Source organism: Postia placenta (genome assembly GCF_002117355.1).
Source record: "Postia placenta MAD-698-R-SB12 unplaced genomic scaffold POSPLAscaffold_8, whole genome shotgun sequence".
NCBI lineage: Eukaryota > Fungi > Basidiomycota > Agaricomycetes > Polyporales > Adustoporiaceae > Rhodonia > Rhodonia placenta.
Genome location: NW_020169839.1, coordinates 1,659,118 through 1,673,165, shown reverse-complemented (window position 1 = coordinate 1,673,165; position 14,048 = coordinate 1,659,118). Strand labels below are relative to the sequence as shown.

Here is a 14,048-nt window from a genome sequence, read left to right as displayed (position 1 = left end):
GTGAGTCTCTATACCTCTTGCCGAATGCAAAGATGTCCAAGTAAAAGGGTCGACTCCGGAGACGAGTGGCGCATTCTGCTCCCGGTACACTGAGCCCCCAAAGTGTTCGAAACCCGACGCGTCATCTCACGAGGTATCCGTGACGCGCCTTAAGGCCGAACCTACATTATTGTTGCATACACTTCACGACTCCGTTACAGGCTAGCATGATCCTAAAGTCAAAGACATGTAAGCAAAGGCCGAGTCTACAGTGGGCTCTCCGACTTGCTCTCTGCGCTACAGCTAGCAGGGCCGAGCAGGAGCCCTCGTCCAGGAAGCCAAGCGTGTGCAGACGAGTTTACTCTGTCGCAGGCGGTCTCCAGATGTGGTTATCATACGGACGGCAAAATGGTCATCATCGGTGGCGCGCACCGTTTCAAGCGTCCGGACTAGAGATTTACGTCCGGTCGTGTGGTTATGTGCGTATACGCGGCAGGTACGGGTGCCAAATAGGAGTGGATGTGTCCCGTCGCTCGCTGGAGAAAGGAGATCACAGTGCGATATGGGTTCTACCCATACTGAGCTTCCGCCTTCTCTCGTATCGTATCTTGCAAATACTGACCCGAGTTTTCGTTAGAATATCGTACCAGCGGTGCCCGCCCAGCAATTATGCTGTTCACCGTCCTGTCCTTTGTTGGTTGGGCATTTGTTCCAGATCAAGTGACGCGCCGGCTACTCCCAATCTTCCATCGCTTCTACCAGAGTCTCTTGGGCCTCCCTGCTCCGGCACCGACCACTCCCTTGTATATACGTCACTATCGCTATGTCTATGCTTTCACCGTGTTCAGCTATATCTTGTACAATTTTTGGTCGGCCGCCACATCCATGGCTCCCAACTACTACGAGCTGCTGGGCGTAGAGCCAACGGCTGACGAGAACGTCCTCAAAATTGCATTCAGACAATTTGCCCGGAAGTATCATCCAGACCGCGTTGGACCACAAGGAGAGACAATGTTCATAGAAGTGCGCGATGCTTTTGAAGCTCTCAAAAACCCTGTCACCCGCTATGCATATGATAGGTTCGGAGTGTATTTTATCCGGCTTATTGTGTCGTGGGACTGACATTGCGTAGATTCGGTCCTGAGGCGATCACATGGATGCAATGCACAACTATACGAGAATACGTCCGACATGGTCTAATGCAATCTGCTGGCTTCTACATCGTCTCTTGTGGTCTCTTACTGCTAGTATCTGCTGTCAGACAGCCGAGTTACGTTGCCTTGGTGAGTGTCAAATTAAGTCGAGCATTTTCGTAGACTGATCGGTCACGACCTTCAAGTGGCAGTACCTGCTCTTTGCTGCCGTCTTCACATTTGAGTTGAAGTTCCTTCTGAGTCCATCACCATCTTCTCCCTCACAGGCGCCGCCTTTGCCCAATCTCTTGTCTGACCTTACATCGCGTAATCACCAGACTGTTCTCGCACTGTTATGGCCCCGTCGTGTCGCATACCAGCATATACGCTTTCTGCACTCGCTGTTCACGTTCCTCTCTTTCGCCTTGTCTCGAGTTGCACAGGTTTTATTTCCCCCGCCTGCCGAGCATAATTACGACGACAGGCGGTTGGTTGCTGAACTCCGCAGGGTCAGCTTGACAGCTACCAAGATTCAACAGGATGGTAAGCCCTTCGGTTCACACCCACGCTCGTAGAGCCAGTTATTAATAGCCATTCAAGTCTTCTTGCAGGCGCAGACAGAGCTGCGCTCTGTGCACGGCCTGCATACAGGGACAGAGCCTATCGACCCATCCTCGCCTCCTCCAGTGAAGCCTGCAGTGCCCGTCATGGACAGGCTTACCGCCCAGCTGGAAGCCATGTACATCGAGGGCCAGCTGATGGATGGTGGGCCGCTCAAGAGCGCGGTGGACAATGTGGTTGAGCGCCGACGACGGGCGAACAGCGAAAAGGGGCGTGGGAGCATGCCGTCGCCGACGCCTTCGCCACCAAGGACGTCAGTGCAGCTGCCGCTCGTGGCGAGCAGGGAGCGGAGCCCTGTGCGACGGCCGCAGGTCAGATTTGATGATCGCCTGGAGGTGATTGGTGAGAGTAGGCCAGTGTATGTTCGTGGTCGGTCGCAGTCTTACTAGATGTATGTACATTGGTTGCCATTGGCTGTATAACATTCTAGGGGCCAGGAGAGTTGTCGAGCGACGTACCCTGAGCAATACGACTTGCGCATCGGCTGTCGCGTGCGGCAGTGAGATTGTTCATTAAGAGTAACACCTTGTGCAATCGGGTTTGCCTTACGCTTTCTGCATCCTTTATCTTCGTGGCCAGTATGTTGGCTCTCGTGTGTGCTTCGCGACCTTCCTACACAGCTGGTTTTGTTCGGTGCGTAGACTTTGCAGTCGAGATGTGCGAGAAGTACTAGTACTCGGTACGAGACTAACTTTGATGGAATAATGCGTGGTTACTAGAAATCGTAGTCGCTCGCAGCCACGTGGGCGACTGTAACGCTAGGCGCTGATGCTGAGCGCTGAATCTTTGGTGTCAGTGAGCACTCGGCAGTCGCAGCTTGGTCTTACCAGTCGTTTGAAGTGATCCTTGCCTTTCTACTTTTCATAACTTGGACTTGGCCTTGCATAACATACCCCAACTGCATACGCAAACATCATGAATCTCTCGCTGTACACGATCACAGGTTTCCTCATCATTGACACAGACGGTCATCGCGTACTGGCCAAGTACTATCACCCGAAGAACCATCCGCATGTGGAGGCACAACAAAGCCGCTTGCGCACACTGAAAGAACAGCGTGCCTTTGAGAAGGGCCTCTTCCAAAAGACTAAGAAGGCTGGCGGTGGGTGACGGTCTCATACCGGCTGTATGCGTCCACTGAGCCTTATTGTGTTTAATACGGGTACAGGCGACATCATCCTATACGATGGTTCGCTAGCAGTATACAAGCACTCCCTTGATCTCATCTTCTACCTCATTGCCGAGCCCGAGGAGAACGAGCTCATGGTCCACGCCGCCCTCACCGCTTTCGCCGATGCACTTCACATACTCCTCCGCGGGCAGGTCGAGAAGCGCGGTGTGCTCGAGAGCCTCGACCTCGTACTCCTCTGTCTAGATGAGACAATAGATGATGGGTGAGTGCTTTGTGGACCCCTCGTGAGACTCGGAAGCATTGACATGCCTGGCCGCAGTATCATCGTGGAGACCGACGCGGCTGCGATCGCTTCACGCGTCTCGCGACCAAAGGCGGATTCCACCGAAATCGTCATCAACGAGCAAACACTCATGAACGCATACATGACTGTGAAGGAGAAAATGCAGCAGCGCATCGGACAGCTATGAGATGTATCCAGACCGCACACGATCTGCTCCGGAGGAGGGCTGAATATTTATTCGAGGGTAGATCGGCTGTTTGATGGCGGCACTGTTGCGCGGGCGTGGAATGTACGCTACTCTGATGTCTAGCAGAACTAATGCGAGATTCTTGAAGCATGTTCGAGCGCAACTCAGGTGCTGGCTAGTGAAAGTGTGGATTCCCTGCACGTTGAAATACAACGGGGGGTATCCGTTCTTACTACCGTGCGTGATACCATAGGTACAGAGCGCGTGCAGCATCGCTAATTGTCATTATAGCATGCGCTCTTGACTATTACCACACACCCACCGCTTGCCACAACTGGGCTCATTCGGGCGGTGTAGGCGCTTATGGGTCATGCCGAGTAACATTCTACATCCCATGCTTCCAGAGATAATGGCGCGCTCGGGCCCCTCGAGATCGTCGTTGACATTGAACCTAGGCTCTCCTAGTGTGTAGATTCTCCGTCTCACAGCTCAAGGGCGAAAGCGAAAGTAAGCGGCCAAGCGTCTTATATATTCTGCTCAACGCTCACGAATTCACGTGGCTTCAGGCCTCACCGGCAGAGAGAACTCCTTACTGTCTGTGAATGGCGAAAATAGCGTCTTGAGTGCACTCATCAGGAGGCTGATCGGCGTCAAGTACTCCGGCAAAGTCAAACCGGGCTGCAAATGACTTGACTGTGTGCGTATTGTGCTCGATTCTCGATTTTTCCGACATCTCTGTGGGTACAGGTTGCGGGTGTACGAGTACCCCGTATTGTTTTAGGAAGACACTGCCTGACTTTCTCAGCGTAGTTTACGAGGCAGAAGAGAGGTCGTTCTACGCGCACATCGAGGATATCGTGGACTCACTGCTCGTTGGTTGGAATCTCGACAGGTAAATTTTATAGCCAATTATGGATACGGCACGCTCAATTTTTAAACGCAACCCAAGACTCGATATGAATTTCAGTCATCTGGACGATTGCACCTTGGTCCTGATGGTGTTTCACTAAGCTCCTCTGCTGTAGATGGACCGCCGTCCTTGCTCCACGCCACGAGGGAATAGGATGTCGACGGAGCGCGGGCCTAAGCAAAGGACAAATGCTGTGCAGCAGATGCCTCTCCTCACCACGGGTCTGACGGTGATGGCCCTGTGTTCAATACACCTCTACAATCGCCCCCCTCTCAGGAGCTTACGAAAGATGAAGTACAGGGCCTCAAGCACCTCGCTAAGCTCTTCTCGTATCTGCTACGTTCGTACAATGTCGGCATCCTATCGACAACGCAATCATGACGCTCCGGTATGAGACTCGCGTGGGCTGTGTCTCCACCGAGCCTTCCGGCTTGTTCGAAGAGTCGCGCAAGCTGCTCCTCGTTGTGGCCGCACTCAGTACCGTACCGTCACCACCAAGTCGCCACCATCCTCTGCCCATGTCACTGCTGCTGCCACACAGGGAGACGCCGCACTCCCCCGGCTTTTCTCCGGCGGCTTCCTCGACTGCTTCTGGGCCGGAGCCTTGGCACCCGAGGGGGCGGTGGCCGATGCCTCTCCTCGCTGGGTGTTCTCTAGCCCTGTGTTTTTGTCCTCACCATCTCCCGCGTCTCGCTTTGCCGCCACGTCCCAGTCGCATAAAAGCTAGAACGCCCGTCACCTCGCAGGTCTCCTTGTCACGGTACTGCACCATGTCGTTCGTGCTGATGTCTCGGTGCATGATCTCCGACGTCTCACACACCCAATGTTGAGCAGCGCAGAAATCCACTGTGGCGGGGGGGGAATGCATTGAAGCAGAAGCAGCGTCGGCGAAAAGACCCTGTGCAGAAAGATCAGCGGATACGGCCCTTTTCGTTTCCTTTTCTTATCGTTCTTATCGTTCTTCTCTTCTCGTGGTTGCTATCGAGCGCAAGTGAAAAGTACGTACGAATGTTTCCTCTCGACTGTAGGGCTTGCGAAGACGGCATGGAAGGAGAGATGATGTGGTCGCCGTAGGCTGATCAAGGCCCCTGAGGGCGGCAGGACGCGCACGTAAATATGGTGCGACGGAGGCATCATCCTCGAAAGGCTGAGACATTGGCGGTTGCGGATTCGAACTCGAAGCGTCGGGCCTAGCTTGCTTGTGTCCAGGAAAGGTCTTCCATCCCGTTTCGGATAGTGGCTTGCTAGATTCGGACATGTGTCATTCGGTCGGACAAGTTGAAGCACTGTCCCTCAAGCTCACGTACGTCATTCCTCTTCTCTCAAGCTGGTCGTGACAGCATCCGTCTTGACTCTTTTGTACATATATAAATCCGGATCGACGTCCTGTAATCCCATCTTCCCTCTCTCCCTCGAACCACTACCATTCTCGCTCTCTGCGCTGGTACGGACGAGTGACCCGAGAGTCACACGTACATAGTGAGTGCCTCGTTTGTTCTTGGTATCGTTGTCGTCCCCCGGGCACGCATCGTAGTCGAGTGATTTGTTGTGTCTATTCGAGCGCGTGTCGGGAGGGTCCTCGCCAGTTATTGTGTACGTGCGTTGCAGTTCGAGCACGCTTGAGTGAGAGTTTATCGCGAAGTCAGCTCATTGCGGCCAAACTATCATTTTATATTATTCTAGCTAGTATATAGTCACTCAAACCCTTCAACCATCTTCGAACACCGCTGCAACTTACGCTTCCACACCCTCAGCACACGGCGGACATAGGTGGCAAGACCCTAACTCACCCTGCACGGCATAAACACTTTCTCGAAGCTATCGACGCGCCCGCTCGTCTCGAAGTGTTCATGGTGCTGCATGACCACCGCACGACAGACCCGCTCCTCATCCACATTAACCTGCATCCCTGGTCCCATGTTAGGACCGCGGCAGCCAGCAGTTCCATCTGCTCTGTCGTCCGCTCAACGAAGCATCCCAAACTCACTATACGTCGCATGAAATTCTGGCTCTGCGCCTCCGAGTCTTTGACGATCAATTCTCCCGCCTTGCGTATATAGTCGTGGTGGCCACGCAGTCCTTGCCACTGAAGGCTTCTCCGCCTTCGAACCCAGCATGGCCTATGGCCTGAAACGCCGTTCCAGAAGACAACGCGGGGGCCGACCTTCGTATATTCCCGTGGCTGCATTGTCGAGAAACGGGATACGTACCACGTGGAGGCCTCGCAATGAAGAGCCAGAGCTCCTGTTCCCATAATATCTTTGCCCAAAGAACAGCATCACTTGTCTGGAGATTCTCTTGACATACATACAAAAAGCGCGTCTAAGACTAACGCATACGAGGAACAGCCGGTGATTTTTCAGACTCGCAGAGATGATCCACCATATCCACTTACCAGTCGCGCAATAGCTCGTGGCGATCATAGCCTCGAGACGGGCGCAGCGCCGGCATTCGCGTGCGCCAGGATCCACTCCACGCACTCGTCCCAGAACCGCTCCTTCACCCCGTCTGGCTCGTGCGTGAGCTCGTGGAAGCCGCCCTGTCAAAAAGAGTCCGGATGCCGGGGAGGGGCATGTCAGTGGAACAGATCTCAGCAAGCGAGCAAAGGATGAGAATGCCAGGGCCCGTCCGTCATGTGAGTCCGCAAACTGCCCGACGTCGCGGCGGGCGCCACACACACTGCATGCACTGCGCGTGCGCGATGATGGTAGCCGTGCGACGTACGAGGACGGCGTGCAATGGAGACGATCAGCCGTACCTCAATCAACGAGAGCTTTTTGTCTGACGCGTCGAGCTTCTCGACAAACTCTTGCGACGCCTGCGGTGAGGTGACCTACACGCCAGGGTCAGCATCTAGCCGCTCCGCGCTGGCGAGCGGGGAACACTCACCTTGTCCGCGGTGCCGTGTATGACGAGCACCTGCACTGTCGGTCAGCACGCACTGCGCCTGTAGATTATAGACGGGGTGACGTTCACCGGAAGCTCGCGCGGCCAGCGCCGGTACCCGCGCTCGACTACATCCTCGCCCTGCCCCACGCCGCCCGGTCAATTAAGAGTCGAACGACAACAATCATGCACGCGCGTCAAAAGTCCTGATGCTCACCCTGTTGAACATGTCCGCGAGCCCGCGCAGCGTGCCCTGCTTGCGGATGAGCGGGTCGCGGTCCGTCGCCTCGTTCATCGCAGGGTCATGCGAGAGGTCCTATGCGCATACACAGACACATTCAGCACTTACTCGTGCAAGCGGAGGCAAGTCGCGGAGTGTCGGCGGCCCATACCTCGACGGGGACTACGGCGGGAAAGGCCATCCAGGGAAGGACATTTGCGGCAGCCCCGCCCACGCGGCGCATCAGGCGAGGGACAGGCGTGGTCTGTCGGAGAAGCGGACTGCATGCAAGCACGCCGGCGAGGCGGGCCGTCGTTGATGGATCAGGGGGAGCGCGAGCCTGCGTGGGGAAGGCAAGTGCGAGTGCGCCTCCCTAAGCAGCATACGGTCAGCTAGAGCGTGAGTGGAGCGGGCTCGATGCTTGCCATGCTGTGCCCGGCGAGGAAGACCGGCGAGCCCTCCCACCGCTTGCCGACATACCTGACGAACCACTCAATGTCCTCTATCTGCTCGCGGTGCGACGTCTTGCCGTACGTCTCGCCACGCCAGCCCTCGTGCTTGCTGAGCGCGGTGCGGCCGAAGCCGCGCTGGTCGAAGGCGACGACGGCGAGCCCGCGTTGGGCCCAGATGCGATGCGCGTGTTCGTGGCGGCCGATGTGCTCTGCGAAACCGTGTATGAAGAGGACAGCTGCGCGGGGTGCGGAGGAGTCTGGCGGGAGGTAGGTGCGCGTGTAGAAGGGGTGGTCTGCGGGTCCTCGCAGCCAGGCTTCGGCGTAGGCTGTGGGGTTTGAGGACATGGCTCGTGCTGGGGATCGATAGAATGCGGCGTGTGGCTGCACGGCAAGATGCACGAGCGACGCGGGAGAAACAGAGGCTGACTTTTGGTAAGTTCGAATAAGTGAGCGCGACGCGTCAGGGGTGATGACGGAGTAACTGCGGCATCCCTGCCAAGTACACGTGGGCGAGCAACTGTGGAGCTCCGAGATATTCGGACCCACACTGTGCTGGAAATGCTTACAGGCAGATCTTCCTAGCCGTGTAGACAAACTCATTGGGGTAGAGTCTCGAGTTCACATGTAGCTCAGCACACGAAGAACTCCGAGACAAAGCGAGCGTGTGGATCCCTGTTTACCGATCGACTCTGATCGAGACCTGTGAATCTGATGGCCAACGAGGGATGACCAGAGTAATAACAGTACTACAGCAAAACCAATATTGATAGACCTCCCTCGCGAGAAGTACAGATAGGCGGCATGGAGCATAGTGGCGCTCGGCACCTCGGGGATGATGTGCCCTCATCCCTCAGAGATCTCATTGTGGTTGACGGCAGCCATATATCGTCCATTACTGACAATGACGGCAAGAGAACATCGGACGAGGGGATTACAGCAAGCGTCTACCTCACGATCCTCCGTATCAGCTCATCGGCCGCTCGTCGACGTCTCTGCAGGGTTTTTGACGAGCCGGCTCACGACATGTCCTCACATTTCCTCACGTCGCACCCAGTACGATAGTTCGCTCGCGCTCACCTTACCCCATGCTACCAGACAGCCCACTGTTCTATCGACCACGCTAGGCTGTGTACACGCAGCTACTACTACTACTACTACTACTACTACTACTACTACTTTGGTATATACTCATGGCCAACACAAATGGGGACCCCACGTTGAATACGTGCTTACCCTCCAGAGAGAGACACATTGGCATTGAGGGTATTCACAATTTTCATCGGCACTGCCAAAGGGACAGCGATGGCAACTTCAAGCCACCATCATACCTAAGTCTCGTACCATCCCACCACCGCGTCTGCAGTAGTTCCACACCCGTTTCCGGGAAGCACCCGACTGCGGTTGACTAACCAGAGCTTTGGATCGACTATTGACTGAAGCAGAAGGTGTGCGCGGCGGTCTCAAATCAGACCACCACGTTTCGACATCGCAGCAGCATCCAGTCGTTGGAAGAAACTACATACCATCATTGGTGTACAATTGTCAAAGGCAAGAATCTGAATGCACATAGACAGTACCTTCCAATTGCAAATTGAATTGCGGGTGGTCAAAGGTACACGCAAAATTAACCATCGTCACGTCAGTCGACTATCATACCGGTATCGAGTGCAAAGGGGGATCTGGATCATTCCTCAATTGAACAAGCGCCGCGCGCGCAACGGCGATAAGAACAGAAAGTCGCCATACAGGGTGAGCACGGGGTATGAGATGGGGACACGGAATGATCAGCGGACAGGGAGAACACCACCGAGACAAAAGGAAGCAGTAGCAGTACGGACGACGAAAGTCAAGTTGATAAAGAGGGAACAACCAATAGCCCAAGGTCCGCGACTGTAGTACCGTAGGATGTCACCCACCCCATCTCAGGCCGGTGCGCGGCTGGTAGCCACCAGCGCGCACCTCGTCAGACCAGAGCGGAGAGGGAGGCGTGCGGATCCGTATCCACTGTTCTCCATCCACTCGTTATTTTCTAACAGAATTACATCGCGCGCAGGCTTCGATCCGGTGGAACAAGAGACAGATAAGGGAAGAGCAGGTGTGCATAGGTGGCGAGAGAACCGTAGTATCACAGGCCAAGACAGGCGGGTATCCAAGGGACATTCGACGAGGAGGAAAGAGCGTTGTACAGCGGCAGCGGACAGTGGCCGGAGTGGGGGTTTACTTTGGCTGATCAGTTGTCGGCCATGCCCTCGGCGACATCCACAGGAGTGATCGTCACTTCAGCAGGCTCTTCCTTGAGGATAGACTGTTCGCCGTCGGAAGGGGGCTCTACAGCGCTGACAGGCCCAGCCGATGCGGGGCCGTGGCCGCTGTTGGAACGACGTGCACCGGAGCCTCCTTGCGGACCCGAGCGCGGCGGGTTGGCGCACCGATCCTTGCCATGCGCGATACGCAGGTTAGCGTAATCGGGCTTGTTCTTGATGCCATCAATCGCCTTGATCGCGTTCGAGATGTTCGTGAAGTTGACGAACGCGCAGTTCCTGATGATCATCAAGGGTCAGCAAACACGTCACAGAAGACAAGCCAAGGGACCGCTCACTTCTCCTTGAGGAAGTTGACGAGCTCGATGTCGCCGTACTCCCCGAAATCCCGCTTGAGCCTCTCCTCGTTGAACGTGTCAAAGTCCTCGATGTTGCCGATGTAGACGTTACGGGTAGCGCCCGAATGCACAGCGAGTGCGAGCGCAGGCGGAAGAGGCCCGGAGTTCTTTCCCCAGCCAATCTTGAGGCGACGGTTGTTCAGCGTCAGGCCCTGGTACGATGCGACTTGGAAGAAAGTCAGGGCCGCCGCGGGGTCGATGAACGTCACAAACTACAGCGAGAACATTAAGCGCAAGTCCATACGAACGCTTGAGTAGGGAACACTCACAGCAATATGCTTGTCTTGCATGTACCTCAGACTCTGCAGGACACCGCCACGTATGGCGTTGCACAGGTCCTCGGCTGTTGTCTCCGGGTGGATGTTGCCTAGGTAGACCGTACGGTTCAGGCCTTGGCTGCCGGTCATTCCCTGGAGCGCGTCGGGTGTGAACGGCATGTAGGGACTGAGGGGCGAAGCGAAGGTAGGCCCGTTGTGCTGGAGCGGCGAGAGCGTCGCCGCCGCAGACTGCGCTACCAGAGACTGGGCAGCGGCGGCCTGTGCAGCTTGTGCAGCGGCCTGCTGCGACTTGGGGATGTACGCACAGCGGTCCTTGCCGTAGTTTACGCGCTTGCCCGCCCAGGCGGGTTCCGTAGGGAGCGTGTTGACGACCTGTCGCGTGCCGTCAGTGAGCCGTTCCCACAAGCGCATCTGAGGCAGCGTACCTTCGTCGCCACGGAGATGCTCAGGAAGTGCACAAATCCGATGTTCTTGTCACGGACGATCTTCACCTGGTCGATCAGGCCGAACCGGCTGAGGTCGTCCCTCAGCAGCTCCTCGGTGACGTTCTCGTCCAGACCACCAAGGTACACATTGCGGCTCGCGTTGCTCTGCTGGATCGCGAGACCGACCTGGCTGGGGACCGCAGACGGCTTGCCCCAGCCGATCTTGAGCTCCTGTCCGTGGAGCGAGAGCTTCTTGATCAACGCGTCCGCGTGGAACGCCGCCGCGGTCGCGCCATCGAGGAAGGACAGGAACACGCACGACTTCTCCGGGAGCACGCGGACAGACTCGAGCGGTCCGAAATGCACGAGGTTCAGTAGCTCGTCGACCGATGCGCTGGGCGGCAGGTTGCCGACGTAGACCGTGCGGCCCGTCGCGTTGTTCTGCGCCGACAGGGCGGCGGTGAGAGCGGCGGGCGAGTACGGACCGGCCTGCGGGCCTGGGATCTGCAACTGTGGCAGACGCTGCTGGCCGAGGTTCTGCAGGCGCGTCAGCGAACCTGTTACACCGTACGTAGCCGACACTCACCTGCGCAAAGTTCGCCATGTGCGCGTTGTACGGGAAGCCGCCAAGGATGCCCATGTTGGGCAGGCCCATTCCGAGCATGTTGTAGCCGTTGAATGCGTTGTAGTGACCGTTACCGTTGCCGTTGGCAGACGGCTGCTGCTGGGAGGGTGTGAAGGGGCCCGCGGTGTTTGGGCTCATCTGCGACTGCACGCCGTTCGCGGACGCGGCGGTGTTGATGCTGAGCTGTGGTGTCGAGTACAGCGCGTTGCCTCCAAAGCCATTGGACGGCGGCGAGTTGTTGAACCCATTTTGGTTCATGTTTGCGTTTGGGCCGTAGCCGTAGTTAGCGAATGCGTCGCGGTTGTTGCCTGCTAGGCCGTTTACACCGTTCGAGGCGCCGAAGGAGGTAGGAGACCAACGGGCCTTTTTCGCGTCAGGTCCACCTGATGCGTCCATGGATCTCTGTAAATTGACGCGTCAGTCTCATTCATATGACAAGGGTGCCATAACTGGGAAAGCTAAAGGATTCAGCACCAACTGAAGAGTTCAGCACCAGCAGAGCGTTCAGCTGACGAAGACATACTGGACTGCACTGAGTTACAGCGAACAAACACCCCGCGACTCTCGAGGCTTACGATGCAGTGTGGCGCACTACTACACGCAATGAAGGAGATTTGGATGACTACCAATACAATGGAGAATCATCTCAGCACGCCGTGAGCTCTTACGCAACGTAGAGAGTGTCTGCACAGACGTGAATAGACCCTGACATCACTGGAGACAGTATCTACTGCGGTCAAGGCCTATGTAAGCGAAGATTTGCCGTGAACATGATTCTCGCGTTGTCCTCGCTCCCTGCCGTCAATGATAGCATCCGCCTGAGCGATCGACAGACTTCTCATTGCCAGGCAGGCTGTACACAATTCCAAATAGCGGTCGCGCAAAAAGCGTTTCGTGGCGCACATGTCCGGGTTGATGCAAAACCCGCTTCGGCGCTGGTAGCTTAGCAACCGGTCAGTCGTCAACCCACACGCGACACATTGGTCCATGCACGGTATTGCAACATAGTAGACCGGTCCCGACAGTTCCGTCAACACCACCAAGAGTAGACTGCCCATGCAAGCTTATACCAACATCGTGCGCACCACGTCCTGCAGTAGGCAGAAGCCACCACTCGGTCATAGGCCTACTAAAAGCATTCGAAAATGGCTCGCAACTGCTTGCACCGGGAGTCAAAATGCGACTCCGAAGCCGCCCCAGGTCCCGAGTCGCACGCGCGAGAAGAGATAATTGCAGGGACGATAGTCCGCCTGTTGTGAGGGGGCAGACGCTGCCTAGCATCCAGGAATGGTCACGCGCTAGCGGTTGTGGCTGCACCGTCACGAATACACCCTGCGCGCACGGAATGAACGCAGAAACACACTCGGAGCCGGCTGGCTACGAGCGGTCCGCCGTCCGACGGGTGCATGAACCTGGCCGCCTCGCAAAAAGATGACAGCTCACCTTCATCATATCGAGGTCGAAACCGTAAGCGGGATACTGGGCGACGAAGGCTGTCTGGGGGTCGTCCATGGCGCGATGGGTTGGGGTATGCGGAGGAGGAGACGGAGGAGTAGGTAACGGAGAAAAGGGAGCGAAGACAAGTTAGAGAGTGTGGGGGCGCGCAAGCGGATCAGGATTTCAGGAAACGAGCGTGATGGAGTGGGTGTTGGAAGAAAACACGCACAACTTAAAAAAGAGGGCAGAGGGTGATTATTTGTATAAAGGAAAGGCTCTTGAATTCACGGCTGCCCACCCAGAGAAAGGAATACGAGAGCAACGGGCGGGGCGACAGCGAAGAGAATCGAAGAACAGAACAAGGCGGGAGTCCGCCCAAGCCAGCGCTGCCTATCGACCTTCCCACCCTCTCGGCTATCAGCGCACGGGCCACGCCTTGCCAACACCGTTGGCAATTCTATTTTGCGAATCCTCGCTATTACGAAACATATGCGGTGCGCTACGACATACAGCTCGTGGGCTCAGTGTTGCAGCGTACCAGAATGCGCTCGGGACCGCTTGTTGGCCAATTTTTGCGTGTGCGCTGCGCTGATTGCGGCTGCCACTTTCTCCAACGTCGCCTGGTTTGGAGTAAAGCGGACACGGGTTGGCACTAACGCCATCGGTGTGGGCATAGCTTCCGCTGTCAATGGGCTCAGAGCCGCCCGTGCGACGCACGGGTACTATATTATTTGTGGCAGAGCCGTGCGAATCCTTACCCCGACGTTTCAGATTGTTGTGCTCTCGGCGCAGCATGCAGAGCAGTGCATCGTCGTCACGAG

At 56.2% G+C, this 14,048-nt stretch overlaps 4 protein-coding genes across 4 annotated transcripts; 2 read left to right on the top strand and 2 right to left on the bottom strand.

Moving 5' to 3' along the window:
- Nucleotides 1-648: 648 nt before the first annotated feature.
- POSPLADRAFT_1144279 (hypothetical protein) lies at nt 649-1,295 on the top strand (the record flags this gene model as incomplete). The annotated part of the gene is made up of 2 exons (XM_024485684.1): nt 649-1,058; nt 1,112-1,295. The coding sequence occupies 2 exons, from the start codon at nt 649-651 to the stop codon at nt 1,293-1,295; spliced, it is 594 nt and encodes a 197-aa protein (XP_024338579.1).
- A 1,267-nt stretch (nt 1,296-2,562) lies between these two features.
- POSPLADRAFT_1181849 (hypothetical protein) lies at nt 2,563-3,335 on the top strand (the record flags this gene model as incomplete). The annotated part of the gene is made up of 3 exons (XM_024488878.1): nt 2,563-2,835; nt 2,902-3,127; nt 3,185-3,335. The coding sequence occupies exons 1-3, from the start codon at nt 2,649-2,651 to the stop codon at nt 3,333-3,335; spliced, it is 564 nt and encodes a 187-aa protein (XP_024338578.1). The 5' UTR covers nt 2,563-2,648.
- A 3,169-nt stretch (nt 3,336-6,504) lies between these two features.
- Nucleotides 6,505-8,220, bottom strand: POSPLADRAFT_1066299 (hypothetical protein). Its single transcript, XM_024482058.1, has 8 exons — nt 7,777-8,220; nt 7,524-7,724; nt 7,349-7,447; nt 7,222-7,272; nt 7,135-7,164; nt 7,004-7,078; nt 6,641-6,784; nt 6,505-6,573 (listed from the first exon to the last, which is right to left on the bottom strand). The coding sequence occupies exons 1-7, from the start codon at nt 8,146-8,148 to the stop codon at nt 6,665-6,667; spliced, it is 948 nt and encodes a 315-aa protein (XP_024338577.1). The 5' UTR covers nt 8,149-8,220; the 3' UTR covers nt 6,505-6,573; nt 6,641-6,664.
- Nucleotides 8,221-10,033: 1,813 nt separating this feature from the next.
- Nucleotides 10,034-13,302, bottom strand: POSPLADRAFT_1047046 (hypothetical protein; the record flags this gene model as incomplete). The annotated part of the gene is made up of 6 exons (XM_024479189.1): nt 10,034-10,343; nt 10,403-10,674; nt 10,732-11,112; nt 11,166-11,702; nt 11,752-12,192; nt 13,234-13,302. 6 exons carry the CDS (start codon nt 13,300-13,302, stop codon nt 10,034-10,036), a joined length of 2,010 nt encoding a protein of 669 aa, XP_024338576.1.
- Between the last annotated feature and the right edge of the window lie 746 nt (nt 13,303-14,048).

What these genes read in the sequence shown, in the direction of transcription:
- POSPLADRAFT_1066299 (XM_024482058.1), bottom strand. Translation starts at nt 8,148, where the DNA reads ATGTCCTCAAACCCCACAGCCTACGCCGAAGCCTGGCTGCGAGGACCC. An exon ending in CCGCCGTAGTCCCCGTCGAG is followed by an intron (nt 7,448 to 7,523) that starts GTATGGGCCGCC and finishes GTATGCGCATAG; the next exon opens with GACCTCTCGCATGACCCTGC. An exon ending in TACACGGCACCGCGGACAAG is followed by an intron (nt 7,079 to 7,134) that starts GTGAGTGTTCCC and finishes CCTGGCGTGTAG; the next exon opens with GTCACCTCACCGCAGGCGTC.